General features: G+C 62.8%; 2 protein-coding genes and 1 long non-coding RNA gene across 3 annotated transcripts; 2 read left to right on the forward strand and 1 right to left on the reverse strand.

Annotated features, from left to right (window-relative positions):
* Positions 1-314: 314 nt before the first annotated feature.
* On the reverse strand, positions 315-1,977 carry LOC308555843. Its single transcript, XR_013998609.1, has 2 exons — positions 1,670-1,977; positions 315-835 (listed from the first exon to the last, which is right to left on the reverse strand). It is a non-coding gene; the product is annotated as an uncharacterized lncRNA (long non-coding RNA).
* An 80-nt stretch (positions 1,978-2,057) lies between these two features.
* Positions 2,058-4,147, forward strand: PSMG3 (proteasome assembly chaperone 3). Its single transcript, XM_081134513.1, has 3 exons — positions 2,058-2,104; positions 2,579-2,816; positions 3,626-4,147. The coding sequence occupies exons 2-3, from the start codon at positions 2,601-2,603 to the stop codon at positions 3,776-3,778; spliced, it is 369 nt and encodes a 122-aa protein (XP_080990639.1). The 5' UTR covers positions 2,058-2,104; positions 2,579-2,600; the 3' UTR covers positions 3,779-4,147.
* Positions 4,148-9,869: 5,722 nt separating this feature from the next.
* TMEM184A (transmembrane protein 184A) lies at positions 9,870-20,545 on the forward strand. The gene is given in 11 exon segments (XM_081134500.1): positions 9,870-10,027; positions 10,030-10,041; positions 10,044-10,048; positions 10,688-10,915; positions 13,478-13,643; positions 14,029-14,119; positions 14,221-14,296; positions 14,404-14,495; positions 15,070-15,239; positions 15,767-15,961; positions 16,594-20,545. Coding segments are annotated over 11 exon segments (1,308 nt in total). The 5' UTR covers positions 9,870-9,981; the 3' UTR covers positions 16,821-20,545.
* The last annotated feature ends 22 nt before the right edge of the window (positions 20,546-20,567 follow it).

A 20,567-nucleotide genomic window follows, 5' to 3' on the forward strand; every position in this document is an offset into this window, starting at 1 on the left:
TCAAAACCCCACACTCAGGAGCCTTTCTGTCCAGTTTCCCGAGGGCCCTGTCAGGCACATCCCTCGCCCCCCCAATCCCCAGCACCTATCCCCTTGGAAGCCCCGATATGTTTACTCCCTTTTCTAATGACTTAGCCCCTGTACAACCCAAGTCAAGTCCAGTGAAACGTGCTCCTTCCAAAGTGATTTCTGGTGGCCCCAAGTAAAAGGCACACATACCAAACATCACAATAGACACACAGAGCATGGTCCAGACCTGAGAGCTCACAGGTGTGGCCTTCGTGTCCAGCTTCCTTGGTTAGGCATCACCATCATCTTTTTAAAACATGTTTTTATTGATTTCAGAGAGAGGATGGGAGAGGGAGAGATAGAAACATTGATCAGCTGCCTCCTGCGCGCCCCTACTGGGGATGGAACCTGTAACCGGAGCATGTGCCATGACTGAGAATCGAACCAGCAACCCCCTGGTGTGTGGGACCAACTGAGCCGCAAGAGCCAGGCCTCAGCATCATGTTTGAGGCTCACCAACATTATCCTGTCATTCCTTTTGGAAAAACTAGTTCTTGCCTGCTGAATAATTGGGAGGTTTGACATCACAGTGGCAAAGGGCCTCACTTAGGGCCCGACACCTGCAGGGTGTTGAATAGTTTCTTTCCCTCGTGGGCCTCTGGGATCCAGTGCCATACTGCTCCAGGCTCTCTGCACGCTGGGCTTTTGCAAGGGCACGGGGACTGGGAGTGGCAGTCACTGGCTGGTCTGGTAAATATTGGAGCAGCCTCCCATGGACGTTCAGGCCGTGGGGTCATGATGCCACCGCCCCATTCCTGGAGAGAGGCTGTGAGGGTATGGAAGCCAGAAGGCACAGTATCAGGACATAAACGTATGAGCAGGTGTGGGAAGCTACAGAGGCAGCAGACAGGGTGCAGGGCCGTGGCCACCCGCCCAGCTGTGTGCACACCCTTCTCTGGGGGCAACCCTGCTGCGGAGGAGGGATGTCAGGGCCCCTGCACCCCGTTTACCCAGCCTCCTCACTGCCCTCCTTTGCCCCGGCTGGGTGTGGCTGCATGTGGCCGCCTGCCTGCCTGCGCAGCTGCTGTGAGGCAGTGTCCCCAACAGAGCCTCTGCTCACAAAAACCCTTGAATAAGTGACAGCAGGGAAGGAGGAAGAGCTCTGACCCGCCTGCTCCGTAGCAGCAGCAACTCCCTCGCAGCTCCCAGTTATCCCAGGAATTTCCCCAGACACACACTTTCGACTTTCTACTTTCTACCTTGAGGGAGGGCGCAGGACGTAAGAAACATATTTGCCACTGAGGTTTTTTGGAGAAGAAAAAAAAAGGGAACCAACTGAAACTCGCCTACATATTAATACAAAACAGGGCCCAGGTCTACGGCATTCCAATGTTTCCCAAGAGAAATGAGCAAACACTGTCAGCACCGAGCCCCGTTTACAGGGGTCCAGGCAGCAGGGCCCGGGCCCCCGCGCTGCTCCCAGGGGCAGGCAGGGGTCGCCCGGGACGCCCGGCCCAGGGTCGGGGTCTGGGCCGGGCCCGGGGTCGGCGGGCACCGTCGCCTTCTCGCCCCGGGGGTCCCTGCGGGTGCGCAGCGGCCGGGGGCGAGCACGGGGGGGCCCTGCGCTCGGGGCGCCTGTCGACGGGGCCTTTTCACCTACCGCCGCTCGGTAAACGCTAAGAAGGCCCTGCCTTGGGCCCGACGCCGCCGCCGGGGTCCGCTGGCCGCGGGAGCCTCTCCCGGCGACTCCCCGGTCCCGGGCCGCGCGGGCCCAGGCGCTTCCGCGACGGCCCCCGGCTCCTAGGAGGGCCTGGAACCCGCGGCCGCCGCAGGGCCCCGAGCGCGGGGCGGACGGCCCGGCGCCAAGGCCGCGGGACGCGGGGCCCTTTCCCCCCGACGCCCGGGCCGCGCTCGCAGGCACCCAGTGGGCCCTTCCGCGGAGCACGAAGCCCGCCGCCCCCCGCGCTGCTCCCCGGCCGGAAGGCCCGCCCACGGGGCCGGAAGCCCGCAGGCGGCACTTCCGGCAGGAGGCACTTCCGGTACGGAGGCGGGCCGGCGTCGCGCGCGTGCGTCACTTCCGGACGCCGAGAGCCAGGTGAGTGAGCGCGGGCCCCGGGGACTCGCGGGCGCGTGGGCGGCGGGGGGCGCCTCCGGGGTCTCCGCCCCGCGTGGCGGTCGTGCTGCTTCTCCGTGGGGCCGGCCGTGCCCCCAGACGCAGGAGATACAACCTCGTGGCGGGGCGGCGGGCGCGCTCCTACTCGGGCCGCGGCAGCGCGGGAGGCCGTGGGATGGGCGGGCCACCCCGGGGCGCCGAGCGGCGGGGCGAGCGCGGGGGAGGGGAGGGGCCTCTCCCCGGGCTGTGGAAGCGGGCGCGCCGTGTGACGTCACCCTGTTTGGCCGGCGCGGCGGCACCGGGAAGGCCCCGGCGGAGCCCTCGTGGGCAGGGCTCCGCGTGGGCCCGTCTTAATGCCGAGTGATCCCTGTTCGGGGCCCCAGGGCGTCTCTGGCACCGATTGACTTGCTCCTTTGCTCCCTCCCTGCGTTCCTTCCCGTCTTATATGAACTGAAGGTGCCGTCGAAGGGACCCGGGCATGGAAGGCAAGGCCTTGGTGACGTCCAAACAGAAGACGGAAGTGGTGTGCGGGGTCCCCACCCAGGTGGTCTGCACGGCCTTCAGCAGCCACATCCTGGTGGTGGTGACCCAGTTCGGGAAGATGGGTACCCTGGTCTCCCTGGAACCCAGCAACGTGGCCAGTGACATCAGCAAGCCCATGCTCACTACTAAAGTTCTCCTCGGGCAAGACGAGGTAATGTGGTTGGGAAGGAATCTCTGTGGTGGAGGAAAAGCCGCTTATGTGGCTGTAACTTGTCAATACAGAAATGTACCAGGCCCCCCCTAACCCCCCCCCATGGCGTTTTCCTGGGCCTTTGTGGATGTGAGGCATCTGCCTGCCCAGGTGGGTGCTTTTCCCAACCCATCAGCATTTTATCCAGCAGACAAGGGGAGGTGTTGATTTTGCAATGTGGTCCCCCCACCACCACCACCATTTTGACCCTGTCATGATACATTACAGCAGCTGTCCGTGCTCCGTTCTGGAAAGATCCTCGTTGAGAATTGATGGGAGTCCCATCTGCAGACTTGTCTTTCGGGAGTCCTACCAGATTAGAGAGATAGCCGGGACAAACAGGAGTCAGGAAGCACTAAGAAGATAAATTTAATGGAGCCTCCTTAGCTGTGTGTTTATGCCTGGAGTGTTCTGAGTCTCACTGAACTCTGAGTCAGTGTCACATCGAACTTCTTGAGTGGGGATTTAATGGTGGTGTGGGAAGCCAGTCTGGGTTCCTGGGGGATACTTAATGAAGGTGTTAAAAAAAACCCAGCAGATTTAGCTGGCTGATGTGGCTCCATGATTGAGTGTTGTCCCGTGCACCAAGAGGTCACCGGTTCAATTCCCAGGTTTGGGGCTCTATCCCCAGTAGGGGACATGCAGGAGGCAGCTGATCAATGTCATCGATATTTCTATCTATCTCTCCCTCCCTCCCTCTCTGAAATCAATAAAAAAATATATTTTTAAAAAACAGATTTAAAGTGGTTGTCTCCCCTTCCCTTTACCAGCCTCTCATCCATGTCTTCGCGAAGAACCTTGTGACGTTTGTATCTCAAGAAGCCGGAAACAGAGCCGTGCTCCTTGCCTTGGCCATGAAGGACAGAAGCATGGAGGGGCTGAAGGCCTTGAAGGAGGTGATCCAGACATGCCAGGTGTGGTGACCCTGGAGTCAGCAGCCGCACCTGCAGCTCAGCAGAGTCAGGTGGAAATGCAGACACCCTCTTGATGTGAAGACCCTCCTCTGGTCCATCAGTGGGAGGAGCTTTTCTGTGGCTCTAGCCCTGGAAGCCAGAGGAGATGTGCATGTCTCAGGCCGACTTTTGTTTGGCCTCTGGCACCATCCATGGATGGAGGGAGGACTCGGAGTGCGTGTTGGGAGAGTTGTGAATGGTTCTCACCAGGGTCCAAGTGGTTGTATATATTTGAGAATTGAACGAATGAGTTATTGGCCCTCAATATGTAGTACCAGCTACTGGAAGAAGCTGTTTTTGTATTAAAAGTAAGTGCATAACTCAGACTACTTAACAACACGGAGAACTTTCAGTCCACAGTATAGGTTTGGTTTAGTGTGCCTCAGGTGGGAGGGGACCTTGTGAGGCAGATACAGGGGCTGTGGTTCTCACAGTGGACAGACCCCAGGAGCTGGTTTCATGCACTGTCATCTTGTGTCTCCTGTGGCTCACTGGGGAGCTGGCTGGGCGTTAACTTCCGTTCCACAAGCATGTCTTATTGTCTTGCTTTGTAGTTACTGTGCTGAGCTGGGGCACAGGCACAGGACCAGCCAGGGGAGGCGCCGGTGGGAAACCAGGTGGGGACTGCCCAGGAGAGGGAACCATGCATTTGGGAGAAGAATGTTTCCAGCAAAGGCCAGAAGGTGATGGGAAGGGGCCCACTGAGGCAGCGAGGATCACAGCGGGAAACAGGACACCCCATCTTGGGTGGGGACACGGGGCTTGGGTAGGAAGTGGGTACTCAGGTTCTAGTAAGATTGTGAGGAGATTGAAGGCGCTGAGCCCTGAGAAAGTGGGCAAATGGGACATTTTGATAAGGATGAGCAGGTCCCCAGAAAGCCCAGGGCAGAGGCAGAAGTGGCTGGTGCCACACGTGTTTGAGGACAGTGGACAGCGGTCTTGCACAGCCTCAGTATCTCTTGTGTAAGCCCCTCAGGAGCCCCCAGGGTGGGCTGGGCGGAGCTGTGAGCCCATCCTCAGTGAGGACAGGAAGGGAGGCCTTCAGGGCTGACAGCTCACTGTACACCAGGCTGCCCACACCAGGCCTGGCACTGGAGAGGGACGGACAGCCCAGTGTAGGGCAGGATAGAGCATCGAGTGGAGAGGCACCGGGAGGAATGTGGCAGCTGGAAGGAGAGGAGGGAGAGGGAAAAGGGGTGAAATCAAGAAAAACGGGTCTCGGAGAAAAACCCAGAAACACGAGCCCTCGAGCAGGTGCTGCAGGTTCATGGATGGTGCACCAGACACCCACGTCCTGTACTCAGTGTTTCGTTTGTTAACCTCCTTCAACCCCTACACCATCCAGGACCCTAACAATCCTTGTGCCCACTTAACAGATGGGGAGACTGAGGCTCAGGGCTGTGCAGCCACAGCACCTACCTGCTGGCTGGGCTTGCAGCCCGCAGCCTCAGCCTCCTCCCTGGTAACTGGAGGTCATCCTGCCCACATGTCGTCAGTCCTTTAACCAGCGGGAGGGGTGTGTCCCAAGACACCCTGAAGCTCCCCATGCAGGACACTCAGGGAGGAAGGGAAACAGAAGTGTGAACAACGGGATGGACAGCCATGCACCGGGTGTGGTAGGCACTATATTTCCCCACTTCACCTTCTAGAGTGGACAGCCACCCAAAGCCATACCTGGTCAGTGGTCCAGACAAAACCCACACCTAGATATCGGAGTCTCTAGAGCCAACTTGTACCCCCCACTGGACTGTGGATTGGAGAGACAACTGGTCCCAGACTGGGCAGGGCATGGCAGGGGGTGTGGCCTAGGTGCACCTGGGCAGGTAGGGCTGGCCTGGCAGGGTGGGCAGGCCACCAGTGGGGAGTTTTCTGGGTTTGAGGACAGGCCAGAGCAGGAGCAGGAGCAGTAGTATCTGGGACTGACCCAGGCTGCTGTGAGGACAACGGAGGGCAGGAGGCCCCACTGCAGGCCCAACACCCCCACCCACCCTTCTCAGGCCTGGAGACCTGCCCAAGGGGCCCAGCCGGCCAGCTGAGGGAGCCACCAGGGAGGTGAGCTGTGTGGGTGCATGTGTATATGTGTGTGTGCATGTATATGTGTGCACATGGAAGGGGTGTGGTATCCAGGCTGGGGCCCCAGGCACCCCAGTGGGGTGGGGGATCCTGGAGAAAAGCACCCACACCTTGACATTCTGAGAGTCAGCCCCTTCACCCCCAGAGGCCATGCCCCTGACAGAGCAGATGCCATCTGGTAACCAAGGGTCTAAGGCCTGCTTGGCTGTTCCAGGCCCAGGTCAGCACCCCTGCTCCCCTGGATACACACCCGGGGCTGGCTGCTCAGTCTGGGGCAACGGGCGGGTACAAACGGGCCCAGAGCACACACAGGTTCTCCCTGGAAACCAATGCTAAGGCCTGGGGAGGGACATGGGCAGGACAGAAAGGACAGGAGGAGGGAATGAAGTCCCAGAGACTCTAGCTGAGGTCCCCCTGGGCTGACAGGGTGACTGGGCTAGTCAGCCCCTTGGCCTGAAAACAGAAGCCCACCCACAACAACCAGGCTGGCGGGACACCAGGCTGAATGAGCCAGCCAAGCCCAAGTTCCTGGGCTGCAGCAGCCTGCGACCACCATTGAGCAGGTGACAAGGACACCAGCACCTCCTGAGCCCCTGCTGTGACCAGGGCTGACCTGCGTGGGGTTCCCAGTCACCCATGGAAACAGGCTGAGAGAGGCCCAAAGTTTGCCCAAGGTCACAGACACAGTGAGTGGTGGGTCCCATGACCCCCAGCTCTGGGGCCAGTACCCTGGCCCGGGTGAGGAGCAGGAGTCTTGGCCACCAGCAGGTGATGCTTCCCTGCTGACCTGACTAAGGGGTCCCAGAAAGAGTGCTGGGAAGGCCTGTGGGGGGCGTGTGTGTGTGTGTGTGTGTCCCATGAGGCCCAGAGGAAAGAGTGGCTCAGGGCCCCAGGCTGGTGGGTGGCCAGACAGGCTGTCATCCAGGCCTTCCCTGTTCTGCATGGTATTGCTGGGAGGTCAGAGGGCCTAGTGGTCCAGCTGCTGCCCCTCCCCACTCCCACATGTGTGACCTGAAGGTGTGAGCACCCGAGTGCTTGGCCGACGACGATTCCAGTACAGTCACCCCAGCCCCCAGCCATGGTGGGTATTAGCTGAGTCGACAGCTGTGGCTTGGGTCGGGACAAAACCTCAGTGACAGGTCCTGCCCCTCTCTGGGTGCCAGCAGGGGAGGGCTCCAGGGGAGAGCCAAAGGACCTGGAGGGGGCTGGCCTGGGGAGGTGGGATGTCAGATCACCCCTCCACCCACCACCATGGCCCCCACCATGTCTCTGCCAGCCCACAGGGTGCAGCCCTCGGCTATGGAAGGGGCTGGGGGCAGGAAGGAGTGGGGGGAGCCCATCCCTCGTGGGGGAGGAGCCACCTGCCATCAGGGATGTCCACAGATGGCAGGTGGGTCTGGAAGTAGGTCTAGTGCCAGCATCGAGGCTAAGAGCCACGGGCATTAGGTCACTGGGGTGAAAGGCACAGGGACGAGGGCATTGAGGTCTGGGACTGGCCTGACGGAGCTGCCAGGAGTCCAGTCACCTGGTCAGAGTAAACAGTGGTCAGAGGGCCCAGCTTCCCAGATTTGGGCTGGCAGGTCTGTCCTGTGACAGGCTTGGTCAGCATCCAGCCCCAGGCAGGAAAAGCAGGCCCAGCCGGCCTGGCCACCTCTCCTGAGTGGGTGTGGGCCGTGACACCAGCTGCCCAGGAGCAGGCCTCACTGGGCCAGAGAGCCCCAGGGGCAGCAGAACAGTTGGCCTCTCCCAGCCACCTGGACAACAGGGGCTGACCCCTCAATTTGCAAACTCGAACCCTTTGTTCGTTGTGCAGGGGCTTGGCTCCTCCCTCTCCCCCAAGGAGGGTTGCATCACCCACCCACGGCATCCTCCTTCACCCATAGTTCTGGGCCCTGGGATCGCCACATGGCCACCTTCCCTTGAATTCAGGGCACAGCAAGGGGGGGTGTCCCAGGCCCCCAGTGATGGCAGAGATCTGCATGTTGTACCGCAGGGAGGGGCGGAGAGCCCCAGATTCCTCTCTATAGATAAGCAGAGGCCTAGAGCAGCAAAGCGGCCTGTTGAGGTGGCCGATCGGAGCCCCAAGTTTATAAAATGCACATAAGACCCATGCGGCAGGAAGGGCCAGGCGAAGCCAAAGCTGCTCCATGAGGGAAAGCCTTTGCCCAGAGTGTGCAAGAAGTTTTGGAGTGGGGAAGCTTCAGAGCCAGGGCCCTCTGGAGGCCTTCCTGGAGTCAGTGGCTGAACAATATGCCAGGGAGGACAGCTGCAAGAACAACCCAGAATGATACAGGGCTTGGCCTCCACCTCAGAGCAGGGGTGGCCTTGAATGTAAGGAGCTTCCCAGATCCTCAGGGGCCACTACACCAGCTCAGTCTGATGTAAAAATCCCCTGGCCCTCGCCACTGGCAGAGCTCTGGGATGGGGAGATCACCAGGCCTCCCGCCCGCCTTTCTGCACAGTGCACTCTGCTTCTGAAGAAAGGGCAGAGCTTTGAAAGTCCCTTCCCGAAGTCAGCACCCTCAGAGCCCTTCCAGAGGTGTCCCTGGTGACTCCAGCTAGGGCAGTCCCCGTGGCATCTAACCACAGTGCCTCCTGCTGTGCCATAGCTCGCTCACCCCCAGCATCCGCCTGGGACGGACCTAAACCCAGTTTCCCCACCTGTCACATGAGTGGGTCCTCTGGGTCCCTGCCAGCCCTGTCCATGTCCTGACGTCTGAGTCTTTGCCCTGCACGGCCCGAGCCATTGTCCCAGTGGGCAGCAGGCACTGGTCTGCACACACTGAGCCCATGTCTGCAGGTCCCTAGACACGGCTGACATGGTGCCGCCAGCGGGTGGGGTCAGGGCGAGCACCTTTGGCTGGCAGGCACAAGGCACTCGCGGACTGGAGGAAGCATGGGCCACGCCGCCAGCCCTGCTGGGCTAGTGGGAGCCCACCCAGGATACTGGCTCCCTGCTCGTGGGTACGGACTGGGTAGCACCAGGCTCTGAAGCTCCCAGGGAGGGAAGGCAGGGAGCAAACTCAGAGTGGTGATGCGAGAGAGGAGGTGACACCTGGGACGGCAGGACAAGAGTTACCCTGGAGAAAAAAGTCGGTGCAGAGGGTTCGGGGCGGAGCTCCGAGGACGCCCCTGCCCCTGCCGGGTGTTGGGAGGGGACAGCCCAGGCCGGCCTGTCCTGGGCTGGGGCTCCCTGGCGGGACAGTGTGAGCGTGGGATCCAAGTGGTGCATTCCAGAGTTGGTGGTCTTGCCCTGGACCTTCCCTTGCCCTTAGTGGACCCTAGAAACATGGATGAGCCTCTCCGGGCCCCCCAGGGGCACAGAAATGTGGGGCTGTGACCCCCAGTGTCCAGGGCAGGGGAGGGTCGGGGGCACGAAGGACCCGCGGCAGCACAAGCCCACTTGTAGCCAGAGGGGGGTCAAGACACCAGCCACCCCCAGAGGCCGAGTGGGGGCCTTGGCACCACGCTGACCTCGGGCAGGCGAGTCAGGCGCCCAAGCAGGGCCCAGCTGTCACTCCCTGCCTCGCCCCCCCCGCAAAAACAGAAATGTTTCCAACGCACCTCTGGAGGACCCAGCTTTTTAAATTAAGGTGAAATTCTCATAACAAATTTCTAAGGCATTTAGCGTGTCCACTATATTATGCAACACCCACCTCTGTTCCTTCCAGAACTTCTCATCCCCAAACGGAATCAGTGTCCCCAGCACCCTACCCCCAGCTTGGGGTCTGCTCTGTTAAAGCCTCCAGCCCAGCTCTGCCCACCGTGACCCACGCAGACCCCTCCCACCTGTCTCGGGCTGGGGCCGCTGCCCGGCCAGCTGGCACGGGCAGGTGAGGGCACCTGGCGGCCAGCCGGTTCCAGCGAGCCAGCTGCCGCTGAGCAAAGGCCAGGAGGGATAGAGTGTCCACAGCGGGAGGGGACGGCCCTCGCTCCTCCCTGTCCTCAGCCCCGCCCTGCAGCCGGGGGCTCAGGTGGCGCTCAGGTAGCCACCCCAGGTGCAGCAGTCCCCGCCCCTCCCCAGGGCTGGTACAGCCTCCAGATAGCAGCCTTGCCCCACCCCCAGTGGGGCCACAAGTGGGGGCCACGTGGCCACACGAATGACCAGCCAGCCTCCCCTGGAGGCCGGGCCTCCCCGGGCTGGGCCGGGAGCTTCCTGCCTGAGAGGTAGGTGCTGGGCCCTGTGACGGGGCAGGAAGGAGGGGGCGGCCCGGACAGGGCCTTGAGCGAGTGTGGGAGGAGGGAGATGCCCAGCGCCCCTGCAGGTTGGCAAGCAGCTGGGAACAGGCGTGCGGGGGCTAGCGAGTGGCAAAGATGGGCACCCAGACTGTCCCAGGGAGCCAGTGGGGGCTGGGTTGCAGCCCCCCAGCCACCTGCTCCCCAGACTCCGGCCCTGGCACGCTGGGCCACTGGGGATCCCCCACTTTCCCAGATGTATTTGAGGCCCTAAAAAGCAGGCTCCCCACAAGCTCAGGCACCAGACGTGGGGACTGCCTCAGGTCACAGTCAGGTGGCTGACGTCTACCCAAGTGGCTGAGCCCGGGGAAGGAGGCGGCGCCCCAAGCTCGAGCCTTGGAGCCGGGTCCCTGTGCGCAGAGGGCGCCCAGGGCTGCCAGTGTCAGGGAAAGTGTGCAGGATGGTCAGCACTGGGCTCCCCCACAAGGGACAGTGACCAATGCCAGGGCGCTTGGGCTGCCTGGAGGAGGGGCCCTCCCTCCTCCCTGCCTCCCTCCCTCCTGGCCCTGGGCTGCTCTCAGGCTCGGACACCTTTGCTCTCTCCTCCCCGTGACTTCCCTGCCTTTGCAGATGAGTAATGCTTCAGGACTCCTGGGAGCAGCTGGTGCCCCCCTGGTGTCAGCAACCTGGCTGCCACCCAGCCCCCCACCGGCCATGCCCACCGAGCCCCCCGGGCTGCAGAGGGACCCTGCGGGCAACAGCTCCCAGGGTGCTTCCCAGCTGTTCCTCACCACCTCGCTGGCCCGTGGCATCTCGGGTGTTTTCGTGTGGACCGCCCTGGTGCTCACCTGCCACCAGGTAAGCCCTCCCCTCTGCACCTCCCTCGGGACCCCGCCCTTCGTGAGGCCCTGACTGGCCCTGCTGGGATGGTGGGACCTCAAGTGATGGCCTCACTGTTGACACCAGAGGCCAGGCGGCTCCCAGGGCCTCTCAGAGGCAGCATCAGGCCAGGGCACAGGTGTGGCGGGGAGGCCGGGGGAGCTGGGCCTGAAGATGGAGGTCTGCCAGGCAGAGGGCAGAGGGCCCTTCACTCAGAGTATTTCCTCGGCCCCTCAGCCTGTTCACTGAGGTCAGCAGTATCGTCCCATTTCACAGACGAGAAGAGTGAGGCTAAGATAAGTCAGGGGTCTTTTGCAGGCTCCCGTAGCCAGGAGGGGAAAGTTTCTTCTTCCTCCAGAGGCACAGCCTCCCCGGGAGTGCTGTCGAGGGCTTGGACTTGCTCTGTGGGGAGCTGAGAGCCAGGAGCAGGGTCAGAGCGTACTGAGGGCACAGGGCACCAGGAGGGGCTGCCCCTGAGTCCTCATGAGGGAAGCAGGGGACAGAAGCAATGTGCACAGCCCAGAGCAGTCACAGCTGGGGAGACAGGGCAGCCCCAGGGGAAGCGCCAGGCCAGCAGCAGGAGGTGGCCACTGAGCCCAGGGGCCGGGCAGTGGGGGTCCTGAGAATTCTCAGATGCACAGAAAGGCACAGGAAGGACATGGCTACCCCTGAGAGGCGCCGAAGCCAAGTTGGGAGGCAGGAGCTCGTGGCGGGCCAGGGAGAGGGCCGCCTGTGCTGGAGGGGCCTTGGGCATCACTGTGGGGGAATGGCCTTCAGCATGGGGGTGCTGGGGAGCCATGGAAGGCTGCTGAGGGGGAGCTGGGAGCATAGCTGCCCTTCAGGATGGTTCAACTGGCAGTGGCATAGGGAATGGATTGGCAAGTGAGCCCGGGGCGGGGGGCAGGCAGTCAGGAGACTGGCAGGCAGGGAAGTGGGTGGCCCTCTCCGTGAGTGGCTTGCTGCGTGGCTTCAAATAACCAGGTATAAAGTAGACACAATGAATACGTAAGGGTGGGCCAGGGAGACACTGGTACAGCTGAGAGGGGTGGGAGGAGGTGGTCCCTTCTTGTGGGGCCATCAGGGAGGACTGACTGTAGGAGGCAATATTTGCACTGAATCTTACAGAGCTGCCTCTGGACAGGTAGACTGGACAGGTGGGTGGCACACTGGCATTTGCATGAAGCCACACCTCGCTGCCTGGTGGCAGAATGGTTATAGGTCTGGTGTAGGCTGTAATTTGTAGGACAAGAAGCGGCAAGGGGGGCAGTTACTCAGTGCCCAGGGTCAGGCTGTCTCAGTCCCAGCCATAGTCTGGGCCTTGGTTTCCCTCTGTCTAACCCTGATCTTCTATAACTTGGGGACCAGCTGGTGTGTGTGTGTGTGTGTGTGCGTGCGTGCACTTCCTGGGGCCCCACCACCTGGACAGGACTGACGGAGACTCGGGCTGCAGCTCTCGGGCCCTTCCCTCGTCCCTCCACCCCTTCCCGCTCTCAGTGCCAGGCCTCTGCCCACCCAGAGCCCAACGGGACAGACAGGAATACAGGACCTTGCGTTAAAGACAGGAAACCGAGGCTGGAGAGAGCAGCGGCTTGCCAAGGCCACACAGCCAGGCGGTGCCGGCTCCAGGAGCAGAGTTCAGGCCTCCTAATGGCTGGTCACGCTGTGCCCTGCCTCCTGCGCCAGCGAGGGAGTGAACGGCTGATAAGGAGCCTGTTCCTGCTGCCAGCCTGCCCCCACCTGTCCTCGAGCTGTGCCCTAGGAAGCTGGGCACACAGGCCTTTGCACACACCACTTCCTCTGCTCCGCCTGGCCTTCCCCACCCTCTCTCCCCCTCTGCTCACAGCACCTCCTCAAGGAAGCCTTCCAGAGGTGCTCTCAGGCCACCCAGCCAGCCGCCTACGCACCTGGCTCTTCCTCTTAAAGCCCCTGTCGCTTCTTTATGTCCTCGTAGAAAAATGTAGAAAGGTTTACAGATGTGCTGTGGTCACCCATATTTCCTGTTGTCCAGGGGTGATAGTGCTGTTTTTTCTCCGTTTAGACTGCGTTTTCAACACACTTGGGGTGCTTCTTGGCTCGTCTCCCCGACATGTCCATGTCGCACTCTGACATCCTTGTGCATGGCTGCACCACAGTCCAATCAGCCAGCCACCACCATGCGTGGCCCTCACTGCGTGGCCCTCACCGTGCGTGGCCCTCACTGCATGGCCACCACTGTGTGTGGCCCTCGCTGCGTGGCCCTCACCATGTGTGGCCCTCACTGCGTGGCCCTCACCGTGCGTGGCCCTCAGTGCGTGACCATGACGAACTCCCTTCTTCACTTCTGAGTAAATCTCCACAGGGGTCAAAGGGTACCAGCCTTTCTCGTGTCCCTGTCAAAATGCCAGGCTGTCTCCCGAGTGTCTGTGCCCATGGGGACCCTGACTGCCCCTCAGGAGGTTCTCAGATGGGCAAGTGAGTGAACGGACACATGCACCAGGAGTGAGTGTGTCCCCTGCAGGGGGTGGCAGTGGCCACGTCCCCAAGCCCGCCCCTCCCGCCCAGATCTACCTGCACCTGCGCTCCTACACGGTGCCCAGCGAGCAGCGGTACATCATCCGCCTGCTGCTCATCGTGCCCGTCTACTCCTTCGACTCCTGGCTCAGCCTCCTCCTCCTCGGGAGCCACCAGCACTACGTCTACCTGGACTCCCTGCGGGACTGCTACGAAGGTGGGTGCCCCTGGCCCGGGCTCGCGCAGTTGGGGGTCCTGGAGGCCGAGTCTGGCTGAGCGAGGCCTGCGGTGGGGCTGCTGCCCCGACAGTCGGGATCAGCAGTGCCTGGGGGGCCTGGAGGGGCTGCAGCTGGGGTGTCCAGGGCCCTAGATGGGGTGGTGGGTGTCAGAGCCGCAGCGGCTGCTGTGTGACCCCAGGGGTGGAGCTCCGTCCCAGAGCCGGAGCCGGAAGCCCCATGGTAGGAGGGTCCTGGTGTGTGACCCGAGCCTCAGCTTGTCCTCTGTGAAATGGGTCCAACGTGTGGGTTGGGGAGACTTCCTGTAGGTGGGGTGCCCAGTGGACGCCCAGGCTCACTGTGCCCGCTGGGCCCTGGGCTCCGCAGCCTTCGTCATTTATAGCTTCCTGAGCCTCTGCTTCCAGTACCTGGGGGGTGAGAGCGCCATCATGGCTGAGATTCGGGGAAAGCCCGTCCGGTAAGCGCCTCCCCCGAGCCCACCCGGCCCCTCCACACCCCAGGCAGCGGGAGGCTGGGACCCTGTCCTCAGGGACAGGCCTCAGGGACTCGCACACCCAGGTCCAGCTGCCTGTACAGCACCTGCTGCCTGCGGGGCATGGCCTACTCCATCGGGTTTCTGCGCTTCTGCAAGCAGGTGAGGGGGGGAGGGCTTCCTGCCCCCTGCCCCCGCCCCGCCCCCATCCCATGCTGCCCTGGGTGCTGCCCCTCCCACATGCGCACCCCTCGCTCCCCTGCCCCCAGGCCACGCTGCAGTTCTGCGTGGTGAAGCCCGTCATGGCCTTGGTCACCATCATCCTGCAGGCGGTCGGCAAATACCACGACGGGGACTTCAAGTAAGGCCGGGGGGGAGAGGGGGCCCAGCTGGAAGGGGGGGACACGCGCAAGGTCGGCAGGGCTCAGGGGAGAGCTCGGCACTTGAGGACAGGCCTCTCCTCTTCTCCCAAAAGTGCCAGGGCGAGTCTGTGGCCCAGAGACCTGCCCTTGTCACCTGTGTGCCTGAGGAGCCCAGGGCTTCGAGGCTCAGGCAGCAATGGGCCCACCCAAAGGGGAACAAGGGCTGGACTCAAGGGCACTCGGGCCAAGGTCCACATGACACAGCACACACACATGCACACACACGCTCACACATGACAGCACACACATGCTCACGTGGACACATTCCCCCACGGGCACGTGTACGCCTGTGTCCACAGTGCAGAGGGCCTGTTCCTTTAGGCTGTGCCCAGGTGGAGGGGGTGGGGGCAGGAGAAGGGCCACGACCCTACCACTGGGGCGGGACGCCCTGCACGGCCCCCCCTCCGGCAAGCGCCCCCCAGCTCCTCCGTTCGGGTGCCACCTGGCCCTCTGGGTCACTGCTGGCACAACTGTGGGGCCCGCCCTGACCCCCAGCCCCCGCTCTGCCCTCAGCGTCCACAGTGGCTACCTGTATGTCACCCTCATCTACAACGCCTCCGTCAGCCTGGCCATGTACGCCCTGTTCCTTTTCTACTTCGCCACCAGGGAGCTCCTGCAGCCCTTCGAGCCCGTTCTCAAGTTCCTCACCATCAAGGCCGTCATCTTTCTCTCTTTCTGGCAGGGTAGGTGGGGCCGTGGAGCCCAGACAGCCTGGTCCCAATCTCACCTCCACGCCCAGGCCCTCGGGCCCAGTCTGTTTCCCCCGGCTGTAGCACAGGCCTCTCAGCTGAAGCCGCACAGCCTGGGTGCAGGGTTGGCCCGTGGTGGGAGGAGTGGGCACAGAGCAGCAGAGGGGCCCTGTCCCACTGGCCCCGGGCCAGGCTGTGGGCACCCGCAACCCCACTTGGCACAGGAGGACAGTGAGGGGTGGGCCCAGGTCTGGGGTCGTGGGGAATTCTTGGGTATCTGCTCTGCCAAGACCCCAGCTTTAGAGCCCCTCTGAACCTCCGTCTCCCCCTGCAAGGAACGGGACTGCATGGGTGAGACATCCAGGGTTAGGGTGGGGGCCTCTGTGGGGGCCTGAGCCTTGTCCTCCCTGCAGACCCCCGCCGAGCCCCCAAGGCAGGCGGCAGTGGGATTCTTGGCTGGCTCAGCTCCAGCCCAGCCTCCTGTCCAGGTGGGTGCCTAAGTGGCTGTCCCCACCCCCCAGGGATGCTGCTGGCCATCCTGGAGAAGTGTGGGGTCATCCCTGAGGTCCAGATCTTGGACGGGAGCAGGGTGGGGGCCGGCACGCTGGCCGCCGGCTACCAGAACTTCATCATCTGCATCGAGATGCTCTTTGCCTCCATTGCCCTGCGCTACGCCTTCACCTGCCAGGTGTACTCGGAGAAGGACAACTCGCCAGGTAGGTGGGCCCTGCCAGCCAGCCGGTGAGAAGGGTGGAGCTCCTGGAATGGCACAGCCACGGGCATGGCATGGGACGTGGCCAGCCCCGCCCTCCCCGGGTGCCTTCCGCGCCACCTCCCCACCTGGGTCCAGCACATGGGAAATGTCAGCTCCGTGGGCAGGGAGGACCATGCCCGGGACGGGTGCCTTGTCTGCACCTGGTCTAGAGGAGAGACCAGGCAGGATGCAGCCGTGGCCGGGGGCAGGTGGCCTGAGCTCAGAGATGGCTGGACCGGACATTGGGCCCCAGGGCCCCTGCCCACCACACCCAGGTGCCTGGACCAGCCTGAGAGGGTTGGGAGACAAAGGTTGGTTGGTGCCGGCGCCCCCAGTGAATGACCCGTTTGGGCAGCGATGGCCTGTGGCTGCTCTGGCCATCCAGGGCCTCTCCCCACCTGCGACCTGGCCGGGGTCCGGCTGGGACAGCACTGTGGAGGAGCTGGACTGGCATTTGGGGGCCCCTCTGGCCAAGCCCTGCCCTGGGCAGCACGAGGAGGGCAGGAGCAGGCTGTGCCCCGGGGCTGGGGGTACGAGGGGGAGAGACGGGCGCAGGGAGACCCCAACCCCACCACGTGCCTGCTGTACCCGCAGCCCCCACGGCACCCATGCAGAGCATCTCCAGTGGCCTCAAGGAGACCATGAGCCCTCAGGACATTGTGCACGACGCCATCCACAACTTCTCGCCCACCTACCAGCACTACACGCAGCAGGCCACGCAGGAGGCCCCGGCCCCTGGCTCCCACCCCGGCACGGCGGGTGGGGACCGGAAGAGCCGCAACGTGGAGAAGAGAATGCTGATCCCCTCGGAGGAGCTGTAGGGCCGGGCAGCCTGGCCTCTAGGAAAGGACAGGGTCCCTCGCCCATCTCGACCCTCTTGCCAAAGGTCAAGCATCTCCGAGAGCCCTCCTGCCAGGCCCGTGGGAGAGGGTGGAGCCCAGGGACCTGCTGGGTGCAGCTACCATCCCCTCAGGTGGTCACCATGGGGCAGGGTGCCAGAGTGGCCTCCCTGATGGACAGGTCCCAGGCTGGGCAGCTGTGGGCCATGGGGTCTGCACAGGCTGAGGGCGGTGACTCCCCTGGGCCTCGCTGTGGTCCTCTTGGGCACTGCTCCACATCCCTCCAGCCATGGGAGCCCTGGCCAGCCCTCACCCTGGGGAGGTGCACCCCATGTGGGCCTGGGGGTGCCGGGGGCCACCAGCCGAGCCAGCAGGCTTCCAACAACTTCTCTTATTTATACATAAACAGCTGGGTTTTCTAGTGACTCTCGCAGCCTCTGTTCCTACAGGGCTGGTGCCCTAATGAAGGCACTGTGGGGGGTCAGAGGGGGCCCACTATGCCAAGTCTGGGTGTTGGGGGCAGCGTCCCAGCTCCTAGCGGGACAGGACAAGGAGCTCACCCTGACACCGAGTGCCCTGCCCCCTGAGGCTGGGGCAGTCTCCTCTGTGCAGCCCTGACCACAGTGGGCCGTGAGGCCACTCATGCCAAACCCAGAGGCAGGCTGGGGCCTGGAGCCTGCCCCCGTCCTCCCCACCCCCGGCCCCGGCGTAACACGCTGATGCACGGAGAGCTGGGAGCTGAGCCTGGACACTGCCCCGCCCCCGGAGCTGATAAATGGGGCAGGGAGCTGGAGCAGCCCTGGATGTTGGGTCACCACAGGGAAGGGGCGTTGCAGGAGGGGCCAGGCGCCAAGTCAGCAGCAGTTGCAAGTCTTGGTCCCTCCTGTGTCTCGGTGTCCAGCAGGGTGGGGTGGGAGCCCGGAGAAAGGTGCAAGGGGCTGGGCAGTGGCACAGGCACCTAGGAGCCCACAGGCGGGAAGGCCCAGTGGCCACCACCCAGCGCCCGCCCTCCCACTCCTCCTGGCTGCCCACTCCCATGTCACCAGGGAAAGAGGCAGAGGTGCCAAGAGTCTCAGAGACTCATCAGGGCGGGACCTGGCCAGTGGTGTCCACCATGAGTGGGGTTTTCCCTGCCCCCTTGCTCCCTGGGCCTGGAGACAGGAGACTCAAGGCCAGCGGCTTCTCCCAAGGCCTAGCCTGGCTTCCTGATAAGATAGGCTGAGCCTCCCCCTGTGCCCGCTGGAAAGTCCCCCACCCGACTTATCGCACCCTCTGCAGCTGGCAGGCCCCCGTCAGCCCCCGCACAGCTCCCGTGGCCACACCACCCCCATCACAGTCAGCAGTCTGGAGCAGGGTCTGGAGGCTGCGGGACAGAGGCAAGCTGCCAGGCTGCACCGTGAGCGAGGATGCTGCCCCGCATGCCCTTGCACAGGGAGGGATCAAAGCCGTGGGCCTGAGGTGCCCACAGCCGTGTGCACAGAGGGTAAGGGGGCCCGAGAGCCATGCGTGGGTCCCAGGCTGCAGGGGCACCCATGGGCCAGGCCCTGTGCACGGGGATAGACGGCCTCGTTGGGCTTGGTGATTTGGGAGGGGGAGGAGGTCGGCATTTGCCAGGCGCCAGCATGCCAAGGGCTTGGCCAGGACTGTCATGCACACTCCATCCTCACGACAGCCCGGGGAAGGCCCAGAGAGGCTGAGCCACTTGCCCGAGCTCACAGAGTGGGCAGGAGGTGGCCCAGCTGCACAAAGACCAGTTCTCTCTCCATCCTGGCCCCTGCGACATCTCTGCCTGTGGACAGAACGAAGTTCAGCTGTGAGGACGGAACAGGTGTCCAGGGCTCCTGCCCCTGCAGGTGGAGCAGAGCCCTGGGCAGATTAGGGTTGCTGCCTGGGCCTTGCTGGCCGTGCCCTCCAGAGACACAGTGCAGGGCCTGGAGCAGCCACGCAAGCAGGAGAGGCTTGTCTTGGTCCCGGCAATGCACCCAGAGAGCAGGCGGGTGGCCTGTGGGACAAGGTGTCCTTTAACTTCCCAGGAGCCCAGCAGGGGACCAGGGTCTGTGCCTCCCCAGCTCGCACACACAAGCCTGTCACCAGCTTGCGCCATGGTACTGCTGATCTGGGGCTCCCCGAGGAGGAGCAGGCTGGGGCAGGGGTCCTCCCAGGGTTGGCCGGTCAGCTTAGCTGGGAAAACATCTATGGTTGCCGTTGACAAGCTCAAGGTGACAGCAGCCACTATGCCGAGAGGCCACGTCCATGGACTGGGGTCCTGGCCGGGGCATCCCACCCGGGGCTGTCCCAACTCGGGACCTCACAGCCTGGGAGACCCACTCAGAGCAGCCCCCGATGGGGACGCCCCTCTCCGGGTGAGGGGTACGGTGACCGGGGGCTGGGATGTGGGGGGCACAGCACACGCAATGGCCAGAGCACCAACGACACTGAGACAAACCTGAAACCAGAAAATTCTTTATTGCAAAGGTACAAAAGCATCAGAGCAGAGATGTACAGCAATAAATTAGGTGGTGGCTGGGGGACGGGGACACGGGGCGCACCACACAGACGGGCCACGGCATCGGGTCTCCTCAATAATTTATATCGGGGTAAAAGCAGCACAAAAATAAATATTGAAATGAAATTGCTGAGTGGCCGGCGGCGAGGGCCTGGGTGTGAGCTGCAGGCAGAGGCCCTGTCGCCTGGGGAGGGTGGGGGCCACCCTCTGGGAAGGGTTCCCACTCTGAAGCCCAGGAGACAGAAAACAGACCCACACGGCCACGGCCTTCGCCTTCTCTCTTAAATAAAAAATCCATATATTAAATCGTGACAGTGAAGTTTCAATAACGTGAACGGGAAAGCACGAGGGAGGCTGCCGGTCTTCCACGACCCCTTCCCCGGGGAGGGAGGCACCTGCATCCCTTAGGACCGGGCACTTGGGAACTGGGGCAGCCACCGGGCAGGACACCTGGCCAGACCCCAGGCCCAGCGCGTCAGCGGAGCCGCAGAGGGCAGGCGGGAAGACGGGCAGAGCTCCAGCCGCCAGCCTGGACCCGCGCAGCCTGCAGCTCTGCCCTAAGTTTACAGTATCAAACAGGAACAGGTACAAAATCTGACGATAAAATGTATATATAACTTTATATATATATATATATATATTCTCTCTTTTAAATATTCCCCACAGTCCTTACTGACATCCAATGTGGATTACCAACCACAGCCATGGTGCCGACAGCTTCCTCTCACACGGGCCCTGCTCTCAGGTGCGGCCTGCCCAGCCCGCTGGCCCCGGGACAGGACACCACCGAGGCCAGCCGGCCGGCCAGCTTCTGTCCTGTGCCGCAGACTCAGCAAGGACACAGCACCTCCTGCCCCTCTTCCTGGCGCAGCGGGCACCCTGCCCGGGTGGGGGGCGTCACAGCTTGCTGGGGTCTTTCTGGGTGGAAGGGCCGATGGGGGGGCTCGGGCTTTCGGCTCGCCCAGCATCCTCCCAGGACAGGCAGGGAGGGGCAGCCCGCCCGCGCAGCTCTCAGGGGAGGAAGCCCCGCAGAAGTCACCAAGGTCACCCGTGGCTCTGCGGCTCCAACAGAGCAGGTGAAGGTTGCAGGCGACGATTAAGCACCAAGGTCGCAGAGTCCCCTGTCCCCTCTGTACTGACAGGCCCCCCAGGTAACCCCAGGAGGCTGGTCTGCCCGCGCCGCTTTGGGGCCCAGTGCCGGATGCCTCCAGGATGTCACCCCC

Source organism: Miniopterus schreibersii, assembly GCF_964146895.1.
Source record: "Miniopterus schreibersii genome assembly, chromosome: 4".
Classification (NCBI taxonomy): Eukaryota; Metazoa; Chordata; class Mammalia; order Chiroptera; family Miniopteridae; genus Miniopterus; species Miniopterus schreibersii.

Excerpts from the sequence above, each read along its gene's own strand:
- PSMG3 (XM_081134513.1), top strand. The coding sequence starts at position 2,601 with ATGGAAGGCAAGGCCTTGGTGACGTCCAAACAGAAGACGGAAGTGGTG. Across the intron at positions 2,817-3,625 it reads TTCTCCTCGGGCAAGACGAG|CCTCTCATCCATGTCTTCGC; the intron begins GTAATGTGGTTG and ends TCCCTTTACCAG.